Here is a 25,619-nt window from a genome sequence, read left to right as displayed (position 1 = left end):
TGTTGTTATTTTTTAACTTCCTATTTTGACAATTTTTAAAGTGTAATCTAAAACTCATGGCATCTGTGTTTACTTTGGAGTTTAATAATACCTTATCTTCATAGCATAGTCTGATAAGCATGTGCAGTTCAGTAATGTTATATTGGTATTATTTATACCAATATTAAAGTATATTCTGATTAAATATATTTACTTATATAAGATTGATCTTGGTGTTTGAGTCACACTAAGCTAGTCTCCAGTTCATTATAATGGCTAGCAGCAGCCGAGGGGTAAGCGACAGGGCGCCCTGCGCCCAGGCTCCCAAGGGAGAGGGAAGCTGCCAGGAGACCCGTGCGGGTCCAACACCTGCAATCAACACCCGCCAGGTCTGAGAAGGATCGAATGAGTTTCTGTCCCTTTGGCCTGGGACTCGCTGTGGTCTCTGACATGTCGACTCAACCACAGGAGAGGATGACTCTCCCTTGCCAAATTGCCCTGCTTCCAGAATTTTGCTGAAAGGAGGAAAGGGGGTTCTGTAAACCTTCCTTGACTCCCTTGAATCAAGGTCTGCATCCCCAAGGAGTACAGATCCTGTTTGAGAAGCGCTACTCTGGTGGGCTTTTTTTTTTAGGAGAGTGCAGAAAGCTGAGGGGTGATGTTTGTATTGCCACTCTTATTGTGACTACATTACTTTAAACACAAAAAAAGCTTCTGGCATTATTTAATATGAGGCTATGTTAGGCAATGTTATGCAGTTGCCTGTCAGTTACTATCTTTGTACCTTTCTTGCAAATTGATTCTCTCTCTCTCTCTCTATATATAATCTAGATACTTCATATCAGACCTGCAAGGTATATTTGTAAAGTATCAGATTTGTAATTATTTCTTCCTGCCCTTTGTTCAGTATAATACTTAAAGATTTTTTTTAAAAAAGGAAAATTAAATGCAATGTGTTAACTTGTATTTTGCAAAATACTTCAATTACTTTAAAACCTTTTTTGCAAAACATGAGTACTTGAGCTTTTTATTCCTTTTCATATTTTTCCAAAGTGAACAGATTCATTCATTTTACAAATCTTTAGTATCTTTTGCTCTTTTTTGAGGTATTGAATCATATAACTAATAATAATCATAACATCATCATCATCATGACTAAATACAATTTTGCATCCTAATTCAGACCTACTTCTTGTACTCTTTATTTCTTAGGATGAAGTGGCTCATACTCTTACAGAAAGCAGAGTATTGAAAAACACCAGACACCCTTTTTTAACAGTAAGTATTAGGAATTAATTTGAACTACGTTGTAACAGGTAGTTTTCTGCGTGATGGACATTCCATTATGACCATATTTTACAAACAAATACTGAAGTCTGTCTGATCACGATGTGTAAAAAAGCAATAGATATACTGTGTTTATACCTTTTGTTAGAATATGTATTTAAGAGTTACATTTCAGAAATAAAAGTATCCAATTATTTTGTAAAGCTTAACTGCTCTGAAAACTGCTCTGTTTAATTGTGTAATGTAACTGTTGCGCCAATTTTTGTGACTTTTTTGTATATGAGCACTGCTTTTTGATAAGTTATGTATTTCACATAGTTGTCCAGGAAGTTATTTTTACAAATAAAATTTAAAACAAGTAAGAATTGAATAACATAAAGTAACTATTAGTTCAGCATAAAAAATGCATGGAGATAAAAGACTCATACACTACTACTTCAGTATCTGTGTCTTTATAGAGATGATATTTTATAGGAAGCAAAATATTGAAAAGAAGCTGAGAAGTTTGGCGAATTATATTTGATAATTTTAATTTTAAAACTGACTTTCTTCTGTAGAAGCAATTCTGATTCCTCCCCTTCAAGGATACATTAGAAAATATTTTCAATGATATTTTTCTGTATTTAAAAAAAAAAAGAAGGTATAATGTGAAAAGTATTTGTGATACATAAAGTTATAAACAAACTCTTTAGAAAGCAGGGGACATGTAATGCATTGACGTTGTTATTTGGCTAAAATGTTATTGGAAATTCAATCAAGAAAAACGAGATTTCCAGAAGTTCCTAAAGTATTGGAGTAAGCAAGAATATGCATAATTTTAATCAGGTCATGTAACAATGTAACAATGTCACTGCACCTATGAACACTTTGCAGAGATGAGCAAGATGTGGAGTTTTTTGTGTTACTTCTCCTCAGACTGAAGTCTCACTCAAACTTTAATTAGAGTAATTAAAAGAGCAATGAGAACTTTTGGGAAGTCAGAATTGTTTGCTTAACAGGATAAAATTAAGTTTGTTTATTACAGTTTAACTGCAAGAAATTGATTTGATTTTGCTGTTTTCTTTGCAAGTCCTTGAAATATTCCTTCCAGACAAAGGATCGTTTGTGTTTTGTGATGGAGTATGTGAATGGAGGAGAGGTAAGTTTAAAAAAAAACATTGTGCACTTGCAGTCGTAGTGTTGTTACTGAGTAACACTTTAAAGGATATTCTTTTTCTTGTATTTTTTTGCTCTCTAGTATCTTTTTATGCCATCAAAAGTACTTGCCATTTTTGAAAAACAAAACCATTGTATTTTGAAAGATAACGTCGTGATAGAGAAATATTTTCAGAGTTAAAAGAAGTGTTCTGATTGTTTTTTCTTCAAGCATATTATAGCATACTCTTGTACAAAATGGTTACAATCTAGTGCCAACGAACAGAAATAATATTTACCAATCTTGCTTTTGTCCCAGTGTGAAATACCTGTTCTGTTCTTTGCTGTAGCCATTGTAAATATCGAGGTGAAAAGAGTAGACTGTTTGTACTTTTCATTACTTCTGTTCCCGTCACTTGCTGCGCACTCTGGAGATTTAAACTTAAGTGCAAAACTTTTTATGGTGTCTTACTTGGGTTTAAGCATTTGCTGTCCTTAACTGTTTACTGAAAAATTGAATATGAAAAAGTATGCTAGTCAAGTGAAAATAAAAAAATTACAGTCTAAGAAGGCTTTTGTCTACCTTTTGAGTGATGTTTACCGTCCAGACTGAGTCTCATTCCAGCATGAACTGAGGGGAATTCCTTATTTTCTGTACTACGTGCTGCATTATATCATGAAAGAACTGAGTGTTTGCACTAGCATTTTTATAATTCCTCATTCAGGAATTGTTGCAGCATTGTGACATGTTTTTCATTATCCTTTTTGCTGCCTTTTTCGTACAATAAAGCCTTCTTCAGCTATAATCCTAATGCCTGAGAGACCCCAGAGTGCCGTCTTACATTTATGACTCTGGCACCTTCCTGGGCTCGCTTTGAGGCCCCTTCATATTTTAACTCATCCCTGGCTACTAAACATGGTGGTATTGGGTTTCCATATGAAACAGTCTCTTGTTTAATTAAATATATATGGGATTAAATTTACCTCACCGATATTAAGCCATTGCTACATGCAATGAGTTTAAAAGGCAATTCCTTGTAGATTATTTCCTTCTGCATGCTTTTTTCTGTAGAAGAGATTGTTGCATTTCAGTAAAATTAGGGGTTGCATTTTCAAAGTATGTTTTTAACATCAGCTTGTCATTTGAGATGCCTGTCTCTTTGAAAGATGCCTTTCTGCCCTATCAGAATGCAGAACAGAGCCCACCAGGAATGTTTTTGACTCCTTTCTTACTATTGAGGATATTCTGATGTTGTGTTTGGATCAGGCCTGGATCTTGTATTTCTCTGCATTGTGTGGTGCTTCTTTGTGGCAACTGCTGCAAGCATCTTGCATCATGGGTTTCTTCTGGGCAGCCTGCTTTTGTCCATTGGCCTTGGAATGATTTCGGTGTACTTCACCAAGAGTGGATTGCTAAGAAATTCAAAGGACTTCATATTTGTTAAAAGAAACTTGTTCATTCATAAAGCTATTCAAAATAAGACAAAGTTTAGCCAGCTCTTTAGCCGTGTGTAAGCATACCTCCTGACACTCACACAGATAATTCTCTTTTTCTCTTCCCCTCTGCTGCTCTCTCTAAGTTGCAAGATTTTGTTTCCTTGCAATAGTTTCTCGTTGTTGAAGATGTTGAAAACTCATTTAATTCTGTCCTTACAGTAAGAAATTGGCTGTAGCAGTAGCATATCACTTCTGATTTGTTCTTTAAAGCTGTACTATCTTCAGTTGTGCTTCTATTTAAAATTCCCTTAGACTGAAGATTTCTTTTTAGTTAAGCAGTTGTGCCTGAATCAGTTGCTCGGAAAAGTTCATGGATTTTCTGTCTTTCAGGAATGCAGTCCCCAGTCTTCAAAATGAAGGAGTTCTCTTTGAAATTTCTATTCATATTCTTGACTCTGACCCAGGTGAAAGTAAAGGAATGCCACAGTTTAGGCTTCTTCCCTACTGTGGTAATAAAAACTGTCATCAGTAGTAGAAGTCTTCAGTTCCTCTTCCTGTGGTCAGGCAAAAAAAAAAAAAACAATAAAAGAGAAGGTCACTGAATTGCATTCTAAAGGAGAAGAAACTGTATTGAAATGATACTGAACAAGAATCCTCTGTAACAGTAAAATATCTAGAACCTTGTTTAATTTAATATCTCACTCGAACAGTAGCAATTTATCTTACCCTTCCTTTGCCTACGTAACTTCATATTACTTAGGCTCAGTTAATAAGGGAGCATGTTATAAAAATGTAACTGCTTCTGTTTTACTGATCTATGGGTGTGCTTTTTTACTATATACAAAGTATCTGCTTACCTAGTTTTATTTTGATTTCCTTTTAGAGAAGTAGTTTCTGTAGCTAAATATATAAAAGCAGAACATTAGATTTTTTTCATGCAAAGTATTCAGGCATAGAAATCTGGAGTTTATTTCTTATACTGACAACTTTTACAGTTACTTTCCTTCTGTGTAAGGACCCAATCTTGAAATCTTTGTTATGGACTGAAAGCTTAGTACTTCTTTTTTAGTGTTACTCTTGGACTTTGGATGCAATGTTTAACAATATCTGTTGCTCTCTAATATTTTGAAGTATTGAATAAATCAGATACTATACACTATGCAGCAAGATAGAGCTGGGAGGGTACTTCTAGCACTGTGTTTACTTCTCCATAGCTTTGCAATCCTGCAGGAGCTGTATTAAAGTACCATCAAGACACTGAATTTTGATTTTAGTTAAAAAAAAAAAAACCCATTCATCTGCCTTAGTTGACATGACCTAATTCTATTTTCAAGACTTTGAAATGCCATATTTTGTCATTGTGTGGTAAACAAACACCTGCAACTTTACATGATAAACTGTATGTTCTTTCTTTTGCTTTAAACTGTAGGATGTTCATGGAAATATTTTTCATTAGCAAAACTATCAGTACTTATAGACAAGCACAGGCTACCTAAAAAAACAAACCCTTCACTTACCTTCATCTTTTGCTGTCGCTGTCCTACCAACAATTTGAGAAAAAGTATAAGGCTATCTTGACACTTTTCCTGCAAGCATTGATTTATCTATTTTTCCTTGTGTAATCCATATAATTTTGATTACCATATGAATACAGCAAGCTAATAGTACAATACAGTGTTCCCCAAAAGCCTAGACTGCACAAAATGGTATAAACTATTGCATAAAAATGGTGTTGTAAGAATGGCTCTTTGTTAGGGGCTACTTTGGGAGTATACGTTTCTCATTTTTAATTTCCAGTATTTTGCAATAAAGGTTTAAAAGCTTTGAGAGTGAAATTTATTGCATGCATTACTCTGCAGAATACATTGATTAAGTTGATTAATAAGTTGATTAATTTCTGTGTTTTGCACTTTCAGGATAATTCCAAATTCTGTACTCTGTTACAAGACTTAATTGGTAATTATCTGTATAATAAAATTAGGCTCTAAAATTTATTCAGATGGTTTCTTCACACCAGAACTCTGAATTTCTGTTATACTTGGCTTTTTTTTCCCCACAGCTCCTACTTCAGTTCATTAGGCTAGAAAGAACCAAATTGTTTGCTGTAATTGAACAATTGCTATTAGTGTCTAGAAATAAATGTAGAGGATTTACAACATGTCGAATGAAAAATAACTGAATATTGTTGTATTACAAAGCTTGCAACAATTATTTGGATTGTCTCCTATTTTCTTTTCCTAAACCCTAGAAGAGAGGCAGTATGTTCCTTGTCTTAAAATTCTTACAGCCTCAGAAAAGGTCCCTATATTTCTTTGGGTAAGAATTTACCTAGAAGTAGTGTAAAGTCTGAAAAGTAATCAAATAATTAAAATTTTCAAGGCTGCTACAACAAGTGGCACTGCAGTCAACTTTGCTACTGCAAAACAATCAAACTAACAGTCAAATATAAAGTGGGTTTAACTGCAGAGCTGAGCAAACCCATTGTGCAGTAGCAGGAGCCAGCCATACAAGTATCAACTCACCGTCTCACTAACATCTGTAGAAGCTTAACATAGTGATGCGTATAAGGTTGGATCTTTTACATATTTGGCAGTGTGTATGCTTGACTCTGCAGTTGAATGTACCTTCATATTTGATTTCTGTTTTTATTTGTTGGTATTTTTCTCTTGAAACTTTTTAGTAGAAAAATATCATGGCAGTATTGTTGTACAGTTTTACAGTTTTTAAATGAAGATGTACCAGCAAATTTTTAACTGCAATCCTCACCATAACTATAGCACTGTCATATGCTTACTTATATGTATTTGGATGTTACAGTTAATGTATACTATTAAAAAAGTTATGCACACAATGTGCCAAATCTATTTCTATTGCAATTCCAATGAATTTATCTCATATTTGATAACTGTAAATCAATGAATAATGCAAATACTGGAAGCTTTTTTCCTGAGTTTTCATCAGAGTTCTTCTTTTCACTCCCTAATTTAATAAATCATATCTTCTTGTTGCTACAGTTGCAAAAGCAGCCTGGTGGCATAATCGTTCCAAAATAGCGAACCAACTAAATAATTAGCTGATAAAGATTTCTCTGTGGAATTGGAAGGAAATCCAAGATATCTAATAAATGGCATTCTGTACGTTTTTTTAAAAAAAAAAGTTGCTGTAGTTTCATAGAATTACATTTTTCTATTATGATTTTTAAGTTTGCTTTAGAATCTTGAGCATGTATCTGAGTGCATGAATGTTAACATACATTTATATCTAAATATATTCTTCTCTCAAAAGTAGCATATACGGTTTGATAATAACTCTGCTAAGTGCTATAGTAATATGAAGAATGCTTATAACAAAGGACTGTCCTAAACTTGCAATGTTTTACTTGGCAAATATAAACTATTTTGTGAATATCTGAGCTATTGCCTACTCTGCTTCTCAGGTGAGTAAGGCCCCAGGTCCCTCGTGTTTCATACGTGGTTAGTCGCAAATATTGATTGGGAAGGAGGATGCCAGAACCTGTGTTGATGTCTAAAACTTTTTCAGGGGCTGTGATTCACAAATAGAGATGTCTGCCTTGGACATCTGTAGTAGTCCATTCCATGTGCTTATGCCAGCCCATCAGGTGCATACAGAGCAGAGGCTTGACCACAACAGTCTGCAGCTGATTTTGCTTTTTGTGTACTGCACCAGGCAGCAGTCTGTGGGGGCTGCGTCACTGCAGTGGGAACAGCAGAGCAATTCCAGCAGCTCGAGTGGGTGAATAGCACCGGGAGTGACTCGCCTCTTCACTCACGAGAACCCTGACTGACCTGTGTTCACTTAAACTCTCTCTTGTTTGATAATTTGTTCTTTCTGAGCCAACATAATGACGGAAAGGTGCTTATTATTTTTATGTCTAGTCATATGTAAGGGAATTGTTTGGAACTGATTGAACTATGTGTGTCTGTGCTTTGTGAGCCGCTGCTTAAGGGGATTTGGACCTGTTGGTACCAAGCAGGCACACTAGTTGCTAGAAATCTTCCTTGGACTTATGGATCCTTGTCAGATAGGGCTTATGAATCCTTGACAGATATGACATTAAAATAAATTGACCTAGGAACTCAGAGTCTCTTTGGCAAACAAAGAACTATTGCTAGTTGTTTCTAAGTGGCCATTGTACTTTGAAGTTAGTAGTCTGAGTGAATACTGGTAATATTTTGTTGGAAGTATTAATGAAAAAACATCTTTATCTACTGTGGTTATCAACTATCAGATTCAAATCGGGACTCTTCTTACACAAAGTAATGTGTCTGTTGCTGACAAGCACCCTGAGGTGTCAGAATTTTCCAAGATTTGGCTGCTCAGCTACTGGATTATTCTCCTTTTCATATAGAAAATTGTAATAGTCGTTTTGCACAGATATGAGCATAGGGCTAACTTCATGTTATGTCATAACTTCACGGAATCCACTTGTTATGTGTACACATAAAAAGGTGATCGAAAGCTGCTCTTCATTTTGAATTACTTTGAGTCTAGCAAAAATCTCTTAAAAAAGAGTGACATTAGCTCTTCTTTTTTCTTTGTGAAAGAGATCACAAAACAGACATCAGTGCATAAATTACACAAAAGCATTTTGCTTTTTTTGGATGAAGGTCTAATTATTTAATGGCGTTTGTTGTCTATTTAAATAAATGCCTTGCAGGACATGTGTGGAAAAACTAAAAAAAATTAGAGATACATTTACTCTTTTTCCATTTTTGTAATATTTTAGATAAAAACAGGCTCTTAGTTGCTTAGATGGTATGTGTCTTTAATTTATGTTGGCAATTAAGCCGTGGGACAGTCAGTACAGACTACAGTTTACTACAGGTTGGTCTGATGACATAATCGGGGATTGGTCCTTAAGGAGGGAAATGAGCAGCAGAAGCAATTGAAATACCTACAAAATACTGATACTTTGTCATACAGGAATTCCATTGTTATGCAGGGGTGCTGAGCGTTCAGGAAGAGGCTGAACAAGCAGTGCAGATACAAAGAAAAAAATGAAGTATTCTCTTTAAATCAAATGTATATAAAACTACAATTTTTCAATTTGCCGTGAAGTCTCTGCTTATGCAAATAAGGGCAGTCAAAAGGCTTGGTTTGTTTAGGTTCAAAAGAAAATAATAAACTTTTTTTTAAAATATGACTGTCAGGGAAGAAGTTGACTTTAAATGTTCGTAGCACTGTTTAATTACGCTTTGAAAAATTTACACACCGAAAAGAACGTTAGAAATTCTTAAGCTGTCCTGTGCCGTGTTAGCAGTGTCAATTTCCAACCAGTGTAAGGTGGTTACCAGTAATGGCGGACTAAACACGTCATTGTTAATTTCTTCTGTAGGTAGGCTGCAATTTTGGAGTTCTCAACTGCTTGGTATTTTCAGCAGTGCAGTTGAAAAATATACATTGTTGCTATGGATTTCCTTGTCTGTATGTAATTTATAAATGAACCTGTTTTCTGTATTTCTGTTTTGATCATCAGTTCTTGTGCTAAAAACAAAAACATACTAACTTGAAGAAGTAAGGAAGAAGGTCCATTTGGTCTTATGTAGAATACAATAATATACTCCGTAATCTTTGTTTAAAGACTTCCCAAGCTTTCTTAACACAGAAAATGACACTGTCCATTTCAGAGTAAATTGGAATTAAACAGCCAAATTCTGGTTTTCTGTGCTGTTCCAGGTCCTGAAGATGATGCTTTATGTGATAAGAAGCTGATAACATTATAGAACTTCAGCTTCACCTTACGTATTTTCCCTGCAGCTGAAGTTACTGGCAATACTTAATAACTAATACCTTTCACTGAAAGATTTCAGTTTAAGAAGTGTCTGCAAAATACTGTGTTAATTACAAAGTTTTGAGAAGGAGGCAAAGAAAAGTATAGTGTGGCAAAGTCATATAAAATAACAGTACAATGTATAGAGATTCCTTTTTATAAACCCTAAACAGTTGTCTGTTTGCTTTTTCTAATGACTGTGATAGGTTAGCATTATGATTTAGGTGTTTTTTGTATAATGCAAATGCACCTGTTCAGTTGAAGTCTACCTAAGAACTAGAAATTTTTTCAGTTGAAAGATAAGTTACTAAATTACTGAAAAACTTAAGGCAGAACTGGTGTCTCAGTATTTTACTGATGTTTCTCAATGGCTTAAAATAAAACTGTGAGGAAGTGGTAGAGGGAGAAGTACAGAATGATGGTGCTGCATGCTTTTTTTTTTTTTTTCCTCTGGTAACTGAAGGTTAAATGAGTAGCAAGCAGAATGCCTTAAACAAGATTGGTATATTGATTAAAACGCTGATTTAACAGCTCGCTTTCTCCCTTTGGAAACCTGGAAAAGATAAGCCAGCTGCTGTCTAAGAGTGCTGAGTGTCCACTGAGAGTATACTATCTATCATCACAATATGGTGATGAGAGGTGTTTTATGTTTGTGTTAATTTCCCCCACTAAATCAGTAATTATTACAATCCTGTCCCTGCTGTTTACCCTGCAGCTGTTTTTCCATTTGTCGAGAGAGCGGGTGTTCTCAGAGGACCGCACACGCTTCTATGGTGCAGAAATTGTCTCTGCTTTGGACTATCTGCATTCTGGGAAGATTGTGTACCGTGATCTCAAGGTAAAAAAAAAAAAAAAAAAAAAAAAAAAGAAAAGAAAAAAAGTAATCAAATTTTTGTTTTTGCAGAGACTATTGGGACAAACACAAAGTAATTATAAAGTTGCACTATTCAGAGTTAATGGGGAAAAAGCTCTGTGTTCAGTTTAAAGCTCTGTGTGATACTGGAGGAGCCAGTCTGATACAGTAATCTATAGATAGATATGTTCCTTGACTTTAACTTAATTAAAAAAGGAAGTGACATACCCTCATGATACCAGCTGAGGGAGATTTATAAACTTCTGATCCTTTTCTTCATTAGTTACAACTTAACTCAGATTTCAACAAGAATCTCAAATATATTGCTTTGTGTCCCCAAATCGGGGAAACTAGAAGGTGGGAAAATGTGACTGTTCTGTTTATGTCAGCAAAATAGTATATTCTTGTATGATTTCAGAATACTAGAAGTAGAATTTCAGCCTTAATTTTAAAATTATTTGTTCTTAGGTACCTTAGGAAAGATAGATAATGCTAGAATGTAGTTCCGTCGTAGATTTGCCTGTGCATAGAGTGGGAAGAAAAGAAGAAAGAACATTTTTGTTTGATCACATTTTGTTGCTTTGCTTTTTTCATAAGATGTGATATTTATTTCCTCTGTTACCTGAAGCTCCTTGTATACTATGCTGCAGGTAGTCTATGTATGACCAAACTCCATGGAAAATGCCCCTGTTTTCAACAGGAACATTTTTCTAACTTATGTGGGAAAAAACTCTAAATTCCATGAGACAACAGGGAAATAAAATTCTCTTTTATTTCTATAGAAAGCCTTTAGTTCTTTGTATGAGAATTTTTTTTTTTTTTTCATTATACATGTGCACTGGTCCAGTTCATTTATATACTTCCATTAGAGTAACTGAACAGAAAGAGGCAGTTGCAGGCAAGTTTCGCTCAGGGAGGCAGACAAAAACCAAAATACTGGTTTACCTGACTATAGCAGAATCTGCTGTAATAACATGGAATTCTATGACATTTTGGAAAAATATGAAATTCTCTGATCAAGGTCATGATATTAGATTTAAATTCTAAATAGTAAGGAAAGGGATATTTCACTTTATAAATCTTCCATTACGTGTGTCATCTACCTGCATCTTCTTTTACGAAGCTGTTTCACTCAGAGGGAAATAAACACCTTTAAACTGTTTCTGGCTTTACGCAGACTTAGGAAGACAACACTATCATTGTTCTCAGTTGGCATTTTCAGTACATACCTTATAATAAGAAAACAGCACTTCTTTGTTGAGAAAAGTTGTTCAGAAGTATGTTTTACTTATTTGTAATTGTATTATATTAAAATTATTGCTAATATCCTATCTAAAAAGCTTTTGGGAAAGTGATGTTGGCCATATTTTTGAGATAGTCCTCAATAAATATTGCAGTAGTTTTCATTACTGTTCCTTAAATACTTCCTAATAGGCTGTATTTTATTTTCACATTTCAAAGCAAGGATTATTTATTTAAAAAGCATCCAGAAGTACACATACAAATGGTACTATTCAAGAGAAATATGAATTACAGTCTTTTGCAAGTATATAAGGAGGAATTTACCTAGTGTCTTTTCTTCATCAGTAGCTTCTCCAACTTTTTTCTCTGTTCTTGAAAAGGTTGTGGAAGATGGAAATATTTTAAGGATTTATTTTCAAAGAACAGTATTTTTAAAGGATACATATTAACTGTTTGATGACAGTACAGTAAGTAAAATGTATCTTGATAAATGAAGATCACGTATCAGCAGAGGGAATCTATGAAGAGGAATCTCTGAATCTATGAAGTCTTACTGAATGACAGTCACGATCATAACCTTAGATTGTGTAATTATGTCTTGAGAATTATTTAGAAAGTGATTTTGCTTGCTTTCTGTGAAAGATGCACAAAATGTATTAAACTTCAGACTGAAAGGCCGTGCTTTCATTGAGCAATGGTTTACTATTGTAAATTGTAATATAGTATTAAATAGTTATTTAAATGGTATAACAGTATATGCTGTTAAATGCTGTTGTGAATTATAGACTAATTACGTTGCACTGCAAGCAATAACTCCATAATTGAAAAAAAAAATGATGTAATGCATCAGCCTTTCCTTTTAAGAAATACTAAGGGAACATTTTTTTCCCCAACACACAGTTAGAAAATCTAATGTTGGATAAAGATGGACACATAAAAATTACAGATTTTGGACTTTGCAAAGAAGGGATCACAGATGCAGCAACTATGAAAACGTTCTGTGGTACTCCAGAATACCTGGCACCTGAGGTATGATTTAGAATATATTCTTGCAATACAGCACAAAATGTTTGTTTTTCATGTAACTGTAGACTACAGTGTTTGTGTGATGAAAACTGTTCATCATAGTTCGTCAAAGAACTGACTGACTGATTAATGTTGTCGTTAATTCTGTGCTATTTTTATTCAGAATTGTATGCGCTACTAGTCTTTTCTTTTTAGGGATAGTCTGTATGTATATTGATGCTGTGCTTCTTAGCCTTTAAAATGGCCTTTAACATCCATTTTCCTTCTCATGTTTGCCTTCTTTCATTGAAGCTTTATCTTCCAATAATTTCTTCAGAAATAATCTTCCAGCCCTCTTGTCACTTGGAACACAGGTATCTATTTAACTGAGCTGTATGACTAGTGTTTATGCCGTCTTAATGGAAGGAAGGGTGTACAGGAAGGTACTGAGCTTGATTGGTTTTATCCAAACTCCCCAGTTGCAGGAAGTTGAACTTTGTAATATTTCTGCTAAAACGGTGAGTGTGTCAACCTCAGACCTGGTTGAGGCAGGCATCAAGAAGTACCCATTTCCCAGTATGTATGCCCAGGTCGCATCCAAGAATATGCCACCCTAGCTTTATCACTAGCCAGCACTCAGGGTGCTAAACATCGTTCTTTTCAAGGATTACGAAAAAGATGGACACAAGGACCTTGTTTTAATTCGCTTCATGGCTCTCGTCTGACCACTCTAAGATCTTCTGAGGAGACTCAAGTTACCCAAATGCTCCAGTGTCAGTGCTGTCAGCTCTCACACTGATGCCTTCTGAAAAAAAGGCGTCAACATTTGGTTCTTGTCCTGTCTGACTTCAGTCAACTGTGCTGACTGGTGCTAGCAGATGTCGTTCTGCCTCTCTTCTCGAGTTGCCAAATGCAGCTCTAGTATTGACACGAGAGACAGCATTATTTCCTTACTTAATGCCAGGGATTCTATGTATCCTGAATAAGCCATAATTTCCACTATTGTCTTCATTCAAGGAACACTGACATAGTACACACCTGATGCTGACAGACTTTCTAGGGAACTTAAAGTTCCTTCAATCTCACCGTTTTTTAAAGAAGCATTCTTTTACAGCAGCTCAGCACCACCAGAAAGTTTCCATTCCATATCTCTTAGAAGAAAAATGTGCCTTAGATTAAAGGGAGGAGACAGAGAGGCACTGATTCAGTCTGGCTCTTTGCCCTGTTAATTCTGGGAACATTGAATCCTGAGTAGCAGCATCGAGCCCTGGACCCTATTTCAACAAGCTGTTTTAGATTGTCTTTGATACTTTATTCAGAACCTTATAATTAAGGGGTGTTAAGGAAACTGTCTGGTACACATCACCTTCTGGATACTCTTGGCTGGTGCTCAAGATGTTAGGAGGATCAGGTTTGAGGATTCTGTTTCTAAATTTCTTAAAGCAAATTTGAAGTTGCCTTAATTTGTGCTCTGGGAGGAAACTGAAGCTGTTCATAGTTTGTTATGAGTTTAATGTGGCATTTACAGTTAATGAAACCATTTTGGATCATAACAAGATCTTTGATACATTCTTTTTCTCCCACTATAAAGAAAGAATCAATATTCTTAGGAGACACTGAGTTTCTCTTTGTCCATCTGGTTCTATCTTCCTTAATTCTTTCAGCAGCAAAGAAAAATCTGAGCACTCATGCTCTCAGGCTACAGGTTTGAAGTACCAGAATAATTTTGTTTGGTAAGGCACGTTTGTTCATTACAGCTGTTCAGTAATTCATCAGCTGCTCTAGCTGTGAAGATGAACTCACTGATATCTGGTCTCCTTTGCAAAACTCCATCCCACAGATTCCAAGGAAGACTTGGATACAGATTTTTGCTATGCTGTTGAAAAATTTCTGACATGTCTCCTTCCTGTTTAGTGCACGGACACTCACCATCTATCACCTTTAAGGATTCCACAGCTATTCTTAACCTGCTTTGAACCTTTCTCACGGCTGCGTAGAAGAAGCTGCCGTTCCAACTGTTTTGCTCGATAAAGTGGCCACTTCTTCTGTGTTCTAGCCCCTTGTGTGTTCCATCAAATAGAACAGCACAAGGGATGGTGCTGTTATCATTGGCCTTAGACTACAGTGGTCATTGCCAGCTCTCACCCCCCCTCGTTGTTTTCAGGATTGCTGACAGGAAGACCCTCTGAAAGAGCACAAATATCCTCTTCAGTTTCTTTCATCTGCTTCTCCATATCTCACTCTTGGAAACATGTTTACTGTCTTCCATCAAACTTGGCGATCGATCATTCTGGGTTTTAGACACTTTCTGCAAGTTTTGGGATCCAGTCTGCCAGCAGTCCCATCTTCTCCTCCACCTCCCATTGTGAGTATTTTTGGAGATCCATCCTGTACTAATCTGTCTGGTGGGAGGTTGACACCTCATTGACTCTGAGAGCCACAGAACTCATCACCCTGTACCTCAGAGGTAAAGGTTTTCGGGCATGCTCTCTTTTAGCCAAAACTAAAAGGGATAACAGATATCAGTATGGCATAGGAAGACTCATTGTCTTTATCCATGTGTTCATATTTGAAAGGGTGAAGTTAGCAATGTATGAACACAGCTACAAAAAAGAAAGCTTTTTCCCTTGGTGCTCTCTGCTGTTGTAATAGTGTTTTCCAGTGCATTGCTGGATAGTTCAAAAACCTGAGAGACAATTGTATCTATTTTCAGGCCAAAGTCCTCCAACTTTTGACAAATTGCACATCTTGAGAACTAATGTTACGGCTGGACTTTTATCCTGTTGCCATGATGAATTCCTGCTCGTTTATCCTAAGACAAATGGCAGCATGTATTTACGTTTTGCCCAGCCATGATAAGTGTACTGTATATGCAGATACTCTTCAGTCTCTCTCCAGAAGCAAGATACTCTCCAGTTTGGTGGAGACATCCATTCAGCAGCTGTCCTTTAATAATACTTTTACATCCTCCTCTTTTGTTTAGGTCGATTGTGATGGTTGCTTCTCTTCTGCAGGCCGTTTGGTGCAGTATCCCATATACAGATTGGTTGTAGTTACACAGCACTCTATGACAGTGTACTGTGTAACACTCAGGGTAGCCCAAGGTTCCTATCTGTCAGCTGGGAAGCAGCAGACCCAGAACTGTTGCACTGTCAAAAGATCAAAATCTAGCTTGAGAACTGACTTAGTATTTTCTTTAAGGTGAAACCTCCGTGCTTTTGCACTCCATGGTTTCTTAAGGGAATTGGGAAGGAGTTAGGGATTCAGTTGCAGACAAGAATTTGAACTTGGTTCTCTGAATGCTTGTTGGACCAGTGCTTTAGACATACAGTCCTGCTTGCTGTTGCATCTTTTTGCGAAGGCCAGACTACAATTGCTTCCAACAGAAAAATGGGAAGTAGCTAAGCCTGCCTAAGGTGGATTCCTTCCTGGCTTGACTTTCTTTCAGGTGAAAGTGTCCCTGTGGAAACAGAATTCTTTCCCAAGATGTTATCGGAACAGCTCTTGGTCAGAAAATAAGCTTACCTCTTGCTGTGTTTTCTCCACAAGCCTTATGTTTCTGAGACTGAAGTGGCCCTTCTAGCCCTGTGTTGAAAAAGCTCTTTCTTTTTAAATTGGTAGGGCCTTGACCTTTCATATAGGGCCTGAAACTGACTGTGTTAATATCTGGCAGATCCAGAAGAACGTCCTTGTCCATGTAAAGATCAAATGAGCAGTGGACTACATAAAAATCCTCTTAGGAGATGGCCACGTTGGAGCCAACTTTAGTCGCTGGAGCTCCAATTACTTTTTTTCACAGCCACTGATTTATTGTTCCTAACACCTACCTGGAAGTTTATGCATACCTTCACCAAGCACTGTGCTGCTACAGAGGTGCCCAGGGCTTTTAGCTAGATGGTCCACGTGTACATTCCTTTCCCACTGTCCTCTCCAAGTCCTTCACAATAATCCAACCTCAGTATTGTACAGTTCATAGAAAAATAAGATGGCATTGTCTTCAGTAGTCACATTCCAAGCATAAGAGCTGGTAGGAAACGAGTGCATTCTCTGTGAAGAAGATACTTGCCCTTGTCAAGTAGTCGGGCTTATATATGCTTACAAAATGAATGTACATTTCAGCCACAATTATTGAAGAATTGCAACTGTAAGTAGCTTTTTATTATTTGTGAAGTTCTATAGGCTTTTGACAACAATTTGATTGCCTGATAAGTAATAGTAATACCTCTATCCTCTGCAGTAGGACTAATGCAAACCTCGGACTAGGAGGAAATGTTAAGCGTTGCTACTACGCTTAACATAAAAACGGAGGTTTTAGATTTAGCAGTGTTCCTTACTTGAAAGATATAAAACATTTTATAATTTTTCATTCCGTAGTAATTTTTCAGGAAGAAGAGACTTTTGTTTCTTAGGGGTCTGTTTCCGTTGTTGTTCTTCAAAGTAAGCTTCAAAGTAAGAGATGATTGTGATAGAAGAATAAAGATAGATCTAATGTGAAAAAGATGAATTATGATCTCATTTAGGAAACAGAGATATACTCTTCTTGAATTTTTACGGAAAAACCAAAATGTTTCTTTTGCAATTTTTGCAGTGGCAAAGGCAGGATGGGACCTTGTGACTTTTCCGTCGGGTATCACTTGGTTAATAAAGAAAATAAAGAATAAAACTGAGAAATTAGTTGTGATTGTAGCATACATCCTGTGACACTTAAAAGCAGTTTGGATTTTGATAGTTTTCATTTGATGATTAAGGATCAAAGAATATTCATGGAGTGAGGCTTCTTGTGCAGAGAAATCAAAGTTTTTGTAGCTCTAATCATTTACAAGGGTAACTTCTTATATGAGATTACACTTTTCAGCAAGATGTTGTCTGCATTTCACTTCAAGTATGGACTAGCAAAGTATTTCTTTTGGACTAAGTGCACAGTATTAGCTATAATAAGGCAGTCACTGTGGTACTCATTTTTGGTGTGCTGCACAGATGATACAAGATATTCATTTTGTAGATATTCATCTTTTTTAATAACAGGACAAAAGATGTTTTGGCTATAAATTACACTATGAGAGACTTCATGGATGATCAGTCAAATGACCCTTCATAGATGCAGGTGATCAAAGATATTTAGGTGTATTTTAATAACAGGGAAAGTGGTAGCACCTGGTTAATTTTTATCAGCACAGCAGTACAGAGTAGATGGATGAACACTTTCCTTGAGGAACAACCATAGTATTCTCTCTTTTTTTTCTTTTTTCTTTTTTTCCTTCCTCCTTCCTCCTTCCTCCTTCCTCCTTCCTCCTTCCTCCTTCCTCCTTCCTCCTTCCTCCTTCCTCCTTCCTCCTTCCTCCTTCCTCCTTCCTCCTTCCTCCTTCCTCCTTCCTCCTTCCTCCTTCCTCCTTCCTCCTTCCTCCTTCCTCCTTCCTCCTTCCTCCTTCCTCCTTCCTCCTTCCTCCTTCCTCCTTTTTTCTTTCTGTTTTTTTCTTTGTTTTTTTCTTCTTCTTTTTTCTTTGTTTTTTTCTTCTTCTTTTTTCTTTCTGTTTTTTTCTTCTTCTTTTTTCTTTCTGTTTTTTTCTTCTTCTTTTTTCTTTCTGTTTTTTTCTTCTTCTTTTTTCTTTCTGTTTTTTTCTTCTTCTTTTTTCTTTCTGTTTTTTTCTTCTTCTTTTTTCTTTCTGTTTTTTTCTTCTTCTTTTTTCTTTCTGTTTTTTTCTTCTTCTTTTTTCTTTCTGTTTTTTTCTTCTTCTTTTTTCTTTCTGTTTTTTTCTTCTTCTTTTTTCTTTCTGTTTTTTTCTTCTTCTTTTTTCTTTCTGTTTTTTTAAAGACCATTTCAATATAGTTTTTCCAACTTGTTATCTCTTAAAGATATATGGCAATAAATAAGACCAGAGTAGATCCATACTCTCTGTCTATAGGCATGAGAAGATCAGCATGTCTTATAATTTGCTTCAAAATGAAACTAGTGGCGATGATGGGGCCTTAAGATATGGTACGCTATGCTTGTTTGGCAAATGTTTTCTCTTTTATGTTTCTTTTAGAAATGGGAGAGAGATCATATGTAACCAATTATTTCACTGAGTTTTACATCAGAGAAATAAAAGATAAAACTCTTTTACTGAGAAGCAGCAGCTGTCTTTCCCCACGTTGCACCTCATTTCTCACTTTCAGCTTTTACTTTTTGGGAAGTAAAATGATGTATGGGTGACCCAAAATCTAGAACTTGGCCATTGAAAGTCAGTGGCTGAAATTCAGCAAGCAGAAACATGGTGTCCTGTGTTGGAAGCCCCTGTCAAAAACAGAGTAATTAGTCTTAAGATTTTTTCATAGCAAGACAAAAATTTTGCTATGTTTTTAGAGGAGCTGAAGTTGAATTTTCCAGGAATGTTGTGGTATATGCAGATTATTATAAGATATTATCATAGAGGCAGGAAGAGCATTTTGTCACTGGTGCAGCTATATATTTATTTAATTCTTTGTAATGCTTGTATTGGATCAGGATATTTGCCGAAGGCAGTCTGGTAACTTATCTAGCTGAGAATAAGATGATCTACCACGCAGTTTTCCAGATATGAGTCGGAACTAGCGGATATAGGCAGAGAGGGAACCACAGGAATGCAGTGAGACAGTACTGGCTAGCGTTATAGTTGGTGTTTTAAGTTTTTGCAGTCATCTGAGCAAAGGAGATTTTTAAAAAGAGATTTTAATGCAGAGAGAAGTAGCCATATGAATGTTATTGGAGAGGTCCTTCGGATGTGAGGCAAAGGATAAGGGTGAAGGTGCTTGTTTGCAAAGAAGTAGATGAAAATAGCCAACATCATGGACAAACTGAGTCGAGGATGGATCTTCTGATAACAACTGAGAGAGATTAGCTAAAGAGAGGGTTTAAAGAAGACCACTCTGTTATGCAGTAGAGAAATGGTGCTTTCTATTGTATGGATAATACATCCAAGAGCATTTTTTTAATGGAAGAGGGAGAAGAATTTGAGTAAAATAAGAAGGAAAATAACAAGAGAAGCTAAAAGGGAGGTAAAAGGAATTTAGAAAATGAATTAGATGGACTTACAGGCGGATTGACAGGCCAGAAAACAGAGCTTAGAGATGAAAAGGTTTTTTCTTATGGTGGAAAAATGTGGTTGTGGGCAGGAAAGGGATTTGAGCTGGACTTAACAGGAGACAATTATTTTATTCTGCAAATTTTCTCTTAATAGAAACAAACAGTGCTTTGCAGAGAGAGACGTGAAGGAAGAAAGGAGCAGAAATAGATGATCAACTTAAAGAAAATGAAGAGAAGCTGGAGAATTGTTTGGTTAAGAATGTAGCAGAACTGAAGGACAGAATGAATTTTGTAGTGGCTCATTCAGTTTTCCTTTTCTTTTAAATTTCATTTGGATTAAAAGATACTTGAGGCGCTTAAGCAATGCATTTTTTGAAATTCTGTGCAACGTTTCAGTGCTTTATAAACAACGGTCAAGTGCCCTTATTTTCGAGCTCTAGAACTACTGGCTAACAAAGGTGAACAGGGAAAAGAGGAATTTGTGGAAAATGGGAACAAATTAAGGGAAGGCAGCTGTTGAGATGTTGTTAGGTGGCACCTGCATTCACGGCTTTAAGAGCAGTATGTACTCTCAGAGTTGGAACTCTGAAATACTGTTACCAGAAGAAGTGCAAAAGAAACTTTAATTTTAAGCTCTGTCTTCCTTCATGGTCTAGAGAGCAAAATCTCGCTCGTGTTTAGTTCCCGCTGCCAATCATTAATAAAGCCTGATCGTTGGTGGGTTTCGGGGTTTATGTGCGGGAAGGGTGGTTTCTATTGTTACTGGGCTTCTTTTTATTTTTGGTGAGATATTCACTCCCCCCCCCCCTCGCCTTCTGAAGGATTGGTGAGACACTCCCCTAAATTGTCTATGGTAGTATAAATATATTTGTATTCTGGCTCATAATGGTTTTAGTAGAGATCTGAGAGGCCTGTAGTGGTGCTCTGATAAGACAAAAAGAAATTCATATATGAATTTCTCTTAGAGTGAGGTTAATATATTTGTGGAGGGTGGGAGGTAATATGTTTCTCTAGCTTCACACCTCTTTTACACTTTTTACAGACTTTCTTAACTTTGTGAGGAAGTGCCTAATACACAGAAATGATATGCTGAGGCATGACTGAGTTCTGGAAACTGATACTTCCACCATCCAACGTTTGTATCTTGATGGCAATTTCCAGTTATTCTGCACCTGGAAGCAGTATCTGCTGTATTGTTAAAAGAATTGCTTTGCATTTCTATGTATTTCTACCCTTGTCTTAGTTTCTTTGCTCCTCCTACGTTTCCATGAGATTTCTTACATCCTTGCAATTATGGGAGTCCTTTATTCCATGTCCTTTGGCAGCTTAGTGAAGATGCAGGTTGTGACTGTCCAGGAGTAGGCTCCTTGTAGCATCTTATCCTGCCTCTGGCAACGTGGTGCAGATCGACTCAGTCAAGATTGGTGTGTGAGTTCTTATGGATGGATTTCTGATTTTTGTTCCTCTCATTGAATATAATCTTTTTAGTGCTGAGCTAATTATGTAGTCTCAGTTTTACTGTTGAGTTAGAGTACCTGATCAACTTTCCAACTGTAAAACAGTTTGGAAATCAAATGTAGCTCACATGCAAGACCCAACAAAATTAGAAGTGTTAAGTACGTTTTGGCAGTTCACTTTTATTATGCCCAGTCCTCAAATGTACCAGCAGACAATCATCTGAATGTTAGTTATTTTTCACATGCTTATGTGATCACACAAAAAGTACATGCTAAAAAGAAGCAGATGGTGACAGATGGGGAAGGTTGAATAAGGTGGTTTTGGAAACCTAGAAAAATGCACTTCTGTAATAGTGTAAAAATAAAAATCTTTGATCGCCAAGTTAGAACGAACAAAATAGAGTGGCAAACCTCACCCCCCCCCCCCCCCGCCAAAAAGAACTTTACTGTTAGAAAGAAATGGAACGCACTAGCTTTCAGTGTATGTTTATGGAAGTATATTCAATAGCGTTGTTTTGTCCAAATGCAGAATATTAATTTTTATCAGCCAGAGACTTTAAAAGATAGAACTTGGTTTTTTTTTTGTTCCTTTTAAAAAGATGCATTCAAATCAATTGTTTTCCATGCTCGAGAAACGCTGCCAGAGGGTCTTTCTTTAATATCACACGTTGGTGTTGTTGTAGGTTGTGAGAGTATTTTACTTCCGTTGTCACAAAAAAGATTTTACCCTGCCACTTACGATGTTAAATAAATATATATATGTTAAATGTTTTTCCTGGGCAGCATGTATGACATGGAGCTAACCTGTAACAGGCACCATTACCTCTTTGTCACACAGGGAAACGTAAAACTGAGTAAGTAGACGAGGTGTAACCAACAAAAAAAGAGATCAATTTTTGTGTGTAAACCGTTATGTACAAGGACCTACCCTAGTACAAGGAAGGAGGATTTGCTTACTCCCTTGCATTTGTTTAATAGGGTCTTAATATAAATATCTGTTGAGTTATATAAACAAAACAAAGATTCCTTTTATAAAATTTCAGTGGATGAGATATATTTTACTTCATAAATTAAAAACTATCTAATCTGTTGAATATTTAATTGGGAAGTCTCCTAGAAAAACTGATGCCATAATTATTTTTTATTTTGATAATTAAGTAGGTATCACCTATCATGTTTGTCTTAACATATAGTATGAGATTTAACTGTTTCATGGTGACATAGAACACCTTGCTTTTGTTAGTTATATTTTCTGTAAGACCAAAAAACCCAGCTTCTGATAGCTGGCGCTCATTTCCTTTAAAGTGTAGTTTGCTCAGAATTGAAACATTGTAATTGTGTTGATGTATTCTGCTTAACTCATTTTCTTTTGGCTTCAGAGGGATAGTTTTAGTTTGTTTACTCTCTGTTCACCTAGCTGTTTCCTGTATAGTCTGATTCCTAGTAGAGGAAACAATAGAATTTATCTTACCTGTGGAAGTATGGTTTAGCGTTGGCACGTGCTCTTGAACAGCTGTCTGTTGTAGATCTGGCTATATTTTATTCAGGGTGAAGAGCGGAGTGGGGGCGGGGAAGGAGGGAGGAGGAAGAGTGTCTATGCCTGAAAATATTTTCCCTTCTGATTTATGGGGATTTCACAATTTTCTCTTTACACTAGAATTCCAAATATCAAATTATTTTTTATGTTGAAAGGAAATGGAAAAGCCAAAAATTATTTTATCTTGAAATGCCTAGTACCTCATAAAAATTCAAATGTAGTCTTTTTTCTTTTTTCTTTTTTTTTAATCACTTACTCTAGTTTAGTGTACCACATTGTGTCATCTTATGTGCCTAAGTCATCAAAAATGTTCGTAATTTGAATTCCAGCATTTTTGGCAGCTTGGCATTACCAACAGGGCCCTGAGGTAAATGCGATGGAACGTGGACAAGGCAGGGTATCCAGACTAGCACATCATTTGCAATCACCACCATCAAGATCAAAAGACAGGGAGCATTTAGATGAGAGTGTGAAAGTAATGCTCAGTTACACATACAGAAGAGCTGCTGCAACAACAGATACATTAGCACAAGAGTTAGACTTTCTCCTGAAGCCAGATAACCAATGATATAACATGAATTTGAATTTCCATGCAATCTGGCTAATCTCACCAGACACAGAAACTAATTGTCCACATGCAGTATCAGACTTCTCAAGGGGAAAGATGTAACAAATATGCAAAAAGAATAAAACAAACAAAAGACTGGAAAACAGATTAGCTCCACATTGCCCATAAATAAACTGCTGTATTCAAACCGGAACTATAAAGTAGAGAGAAATTTTCTAATAAAAAACACATTTTTGTGTAAAAAAAATAAGTACGACAGTTTCGTATAAAGTCTATCTCAATAGCATTGTAAGTTTAAAGTATTTTTTCGTTGATTTTCATTTAATTGATGCAAATACTATTTCTGTCTCAGTAAAAGTCTGTAGTTTTTCTGAGAGCAATGAAAGATAAACAAAAGCTGAACAAATGCTGTTCAATGTTGGTAAAATTCAAAATCTTTTCAGCTAGAATGGTGAGCAATGAGAAAGAAATAACACAATATTGTCATTATTACTTCTCACACAAGTCTTGCATCTTATGGTAGTACATGTTATGGCAACTACTGCTAGGGCAGTGATAACTGAGTTATGAATAGATTCTCAGTTTTTCTCACAGTGGTACCAAGCTGGTGGAGACATCAGAGAGAAATGCCTTGTTTCTGCAGACTGAATTTTTTGTTTTTACCTGCCTTCTTGTATGAAAGATGTCTGTTAGTTCTACAACAGAGATATATTACCCAGTTGCTTTTTTGTCCATTGAGTTTTTTTGTCCATTGGAATAGGTTTTACTTTTGAGGATTTTTTTTTTTTTTAATTGGGGGTAGGCCAGTGTTGCCATTGATTTCTTAAGAGTCCTTTGTTAGGATATTTTATTCATGTGCAATAGCTTAGCGTTTCTTTTATCTTGCAAATTCTGTTGGAGTCACAGTTTCTTGTAAGAGGTTGAACACTCTGACTTCCAAAATGGAGAAAAATTACCTGGAAAAACCAGAGCAGTAATAGGAAACTTTCTTCCTTTGCTCAATTCTTGGGTATCTATTTCCCAGAATGTTTATAACCTTGACATTTTTTTCTTTTCAGTTGTGTAGAATTAAAGCAATCGGTATCTATTCAAGTGGTTTTAACTATAAAAGCAGCAATCCTTTCCCTCTTCGTAGGGATAAGATATAAGATACAGTTATAGTAACTAAGTTTGTATAATAATTGGCAATCATAGCTTTCTTCAAATGTCTGTTAGTATAAAGAAATGCGTATTACCTTTGTTCATTAGTATGAGATTATATACCTGCTATTGTTGCAGTGGTTACCACATTTGATACAAAGTTCTAACAAATACGCTTTTTAACTTTTGTTGAATAATATGTGGGTGAATATTTGTTAGCAGACCAACAACTGCAGCAATAAAAATGTGTGAAGGGTTACTAGGAACGCTTAAGGAACATACACTCCACCTGAACTGTAAGGTTAATTGAAAACAGTTTTTTTTCCCCCTTAAATTAACAGTACATTGGTATATCCAAGTTCTCAGTTTTCTTTCACAACATAGGTGTGCAGACAGTTTGTTTAGATGTTTAAATCTTTTCCCATCTGTTCCGTCAAAATTATCGATTGAGCAACAAACTATTTGTAATGTCCTATAAAGAGTGTCTATAGCTAAAGTATTAAAAGACACCGTAAGCAGGTCGAAAATATAATTGCCTTTCCAATAAGTTATCTTGGTTATCTAGCACAAAGTATGAAAATGATATTTTGATATTGTTCTTTTAAAGATGAAACCCAATAGTGACAAGCATTTGTAGAAGGCCAACATTGAGTTGTATGAAGCCTTTCATTTTCAAGGTTACAGCTGTATTTGTCTAGGTTTGTAGAGTCTGGAAGTTTTAGCAGCTAATTGTCTTTTGGTGGCCTGCTGGAAGTACGTTTGCTAGTTGTGTGAATTTCTAATGGGTAATCAGAAAAATCTTTGAGAGGCTGCTTATCAGAGGTGTTTCTTTTCAAGAAAACATGGTAAAAGTAGAATTAGTGTTTTTTCTAAATTTAGGCTCAGTTTGTTTCTAAGGCAGTCGCACCTTGCCCAATACACTATTTATATTATTGTTTGAAATACGAGAGAATCCTGGTTTCACTGAAGTCAAGGATAAATATATAATTGATTTCAAATGGCCCGAGGTTTCACCTGCTATATTGGCTGCTAACTTTCAAAGAAAGTTTCTTCTGACAAAAACATAAAAAAGCATTGAACATAAGACTTACCTTTGGCTAACTCATTTAATTACCTGCTTCCCAAGTCCTTATAAATAAACCTTTGC

At 36.0% G+C, this 25,619-nt stretch overlaps 1 protein-coding gene across 5 annotated transcripts in view; it reads left to right on the top strand.

Moving 5' to 3' along the window:
• Window positions 1-25,619, top strand: part of AKT3 (AKT serine/threonine kinase 3) — a 165,649-nt gene that overhangs the window by 113,061 nt on the left and 26,969 nt on the right. For 4 of the 5 annotated variants that reach the window (XM_068939303.1, XM_068939305.1, XM_009684071.2 and 1 more), the window contains 4 exons: window positions 1,192-1,257; window positions 2,336-2,404; window positions 10,344-10,466; window positions 12,624-12,752. In XM_068939303.1, coding sequence (XP_068795404.1) covers window positions 1,192-1,257; window positions 2,336-2,404; window positions 10,344-10,466; window positions 12,624-12,752 — 387 coding nt within the window. The remainder of the gene's footprint in view (window positions 1-1,191; window positions 1,258-2,335; window positions 2,405-10,343; window positions 10,467-12,623; window positions 12,753-25,619) is intronic. The other variant, XM_068939307.1, reaches the window with a different exon arrangement.

Source organism: Struthio camelus, chromosome 3, assembly GCF_040807025.1.
Source record: "Struthio camelus isolate bStrCam1 chromosome 3, bStrCam1.hap1, whole genome shotgun sequence".
Lineage (NCBI taxonomy): Eukaryota > Metazoa > Chordata > Aves > Struthioniformes > Struthionidae > Struthio > Struthio camelus.
Note: the sequence above shows the minus strand (reverse complement) of the source record. Positions and strands in the feature narration are given on the sequence as shown.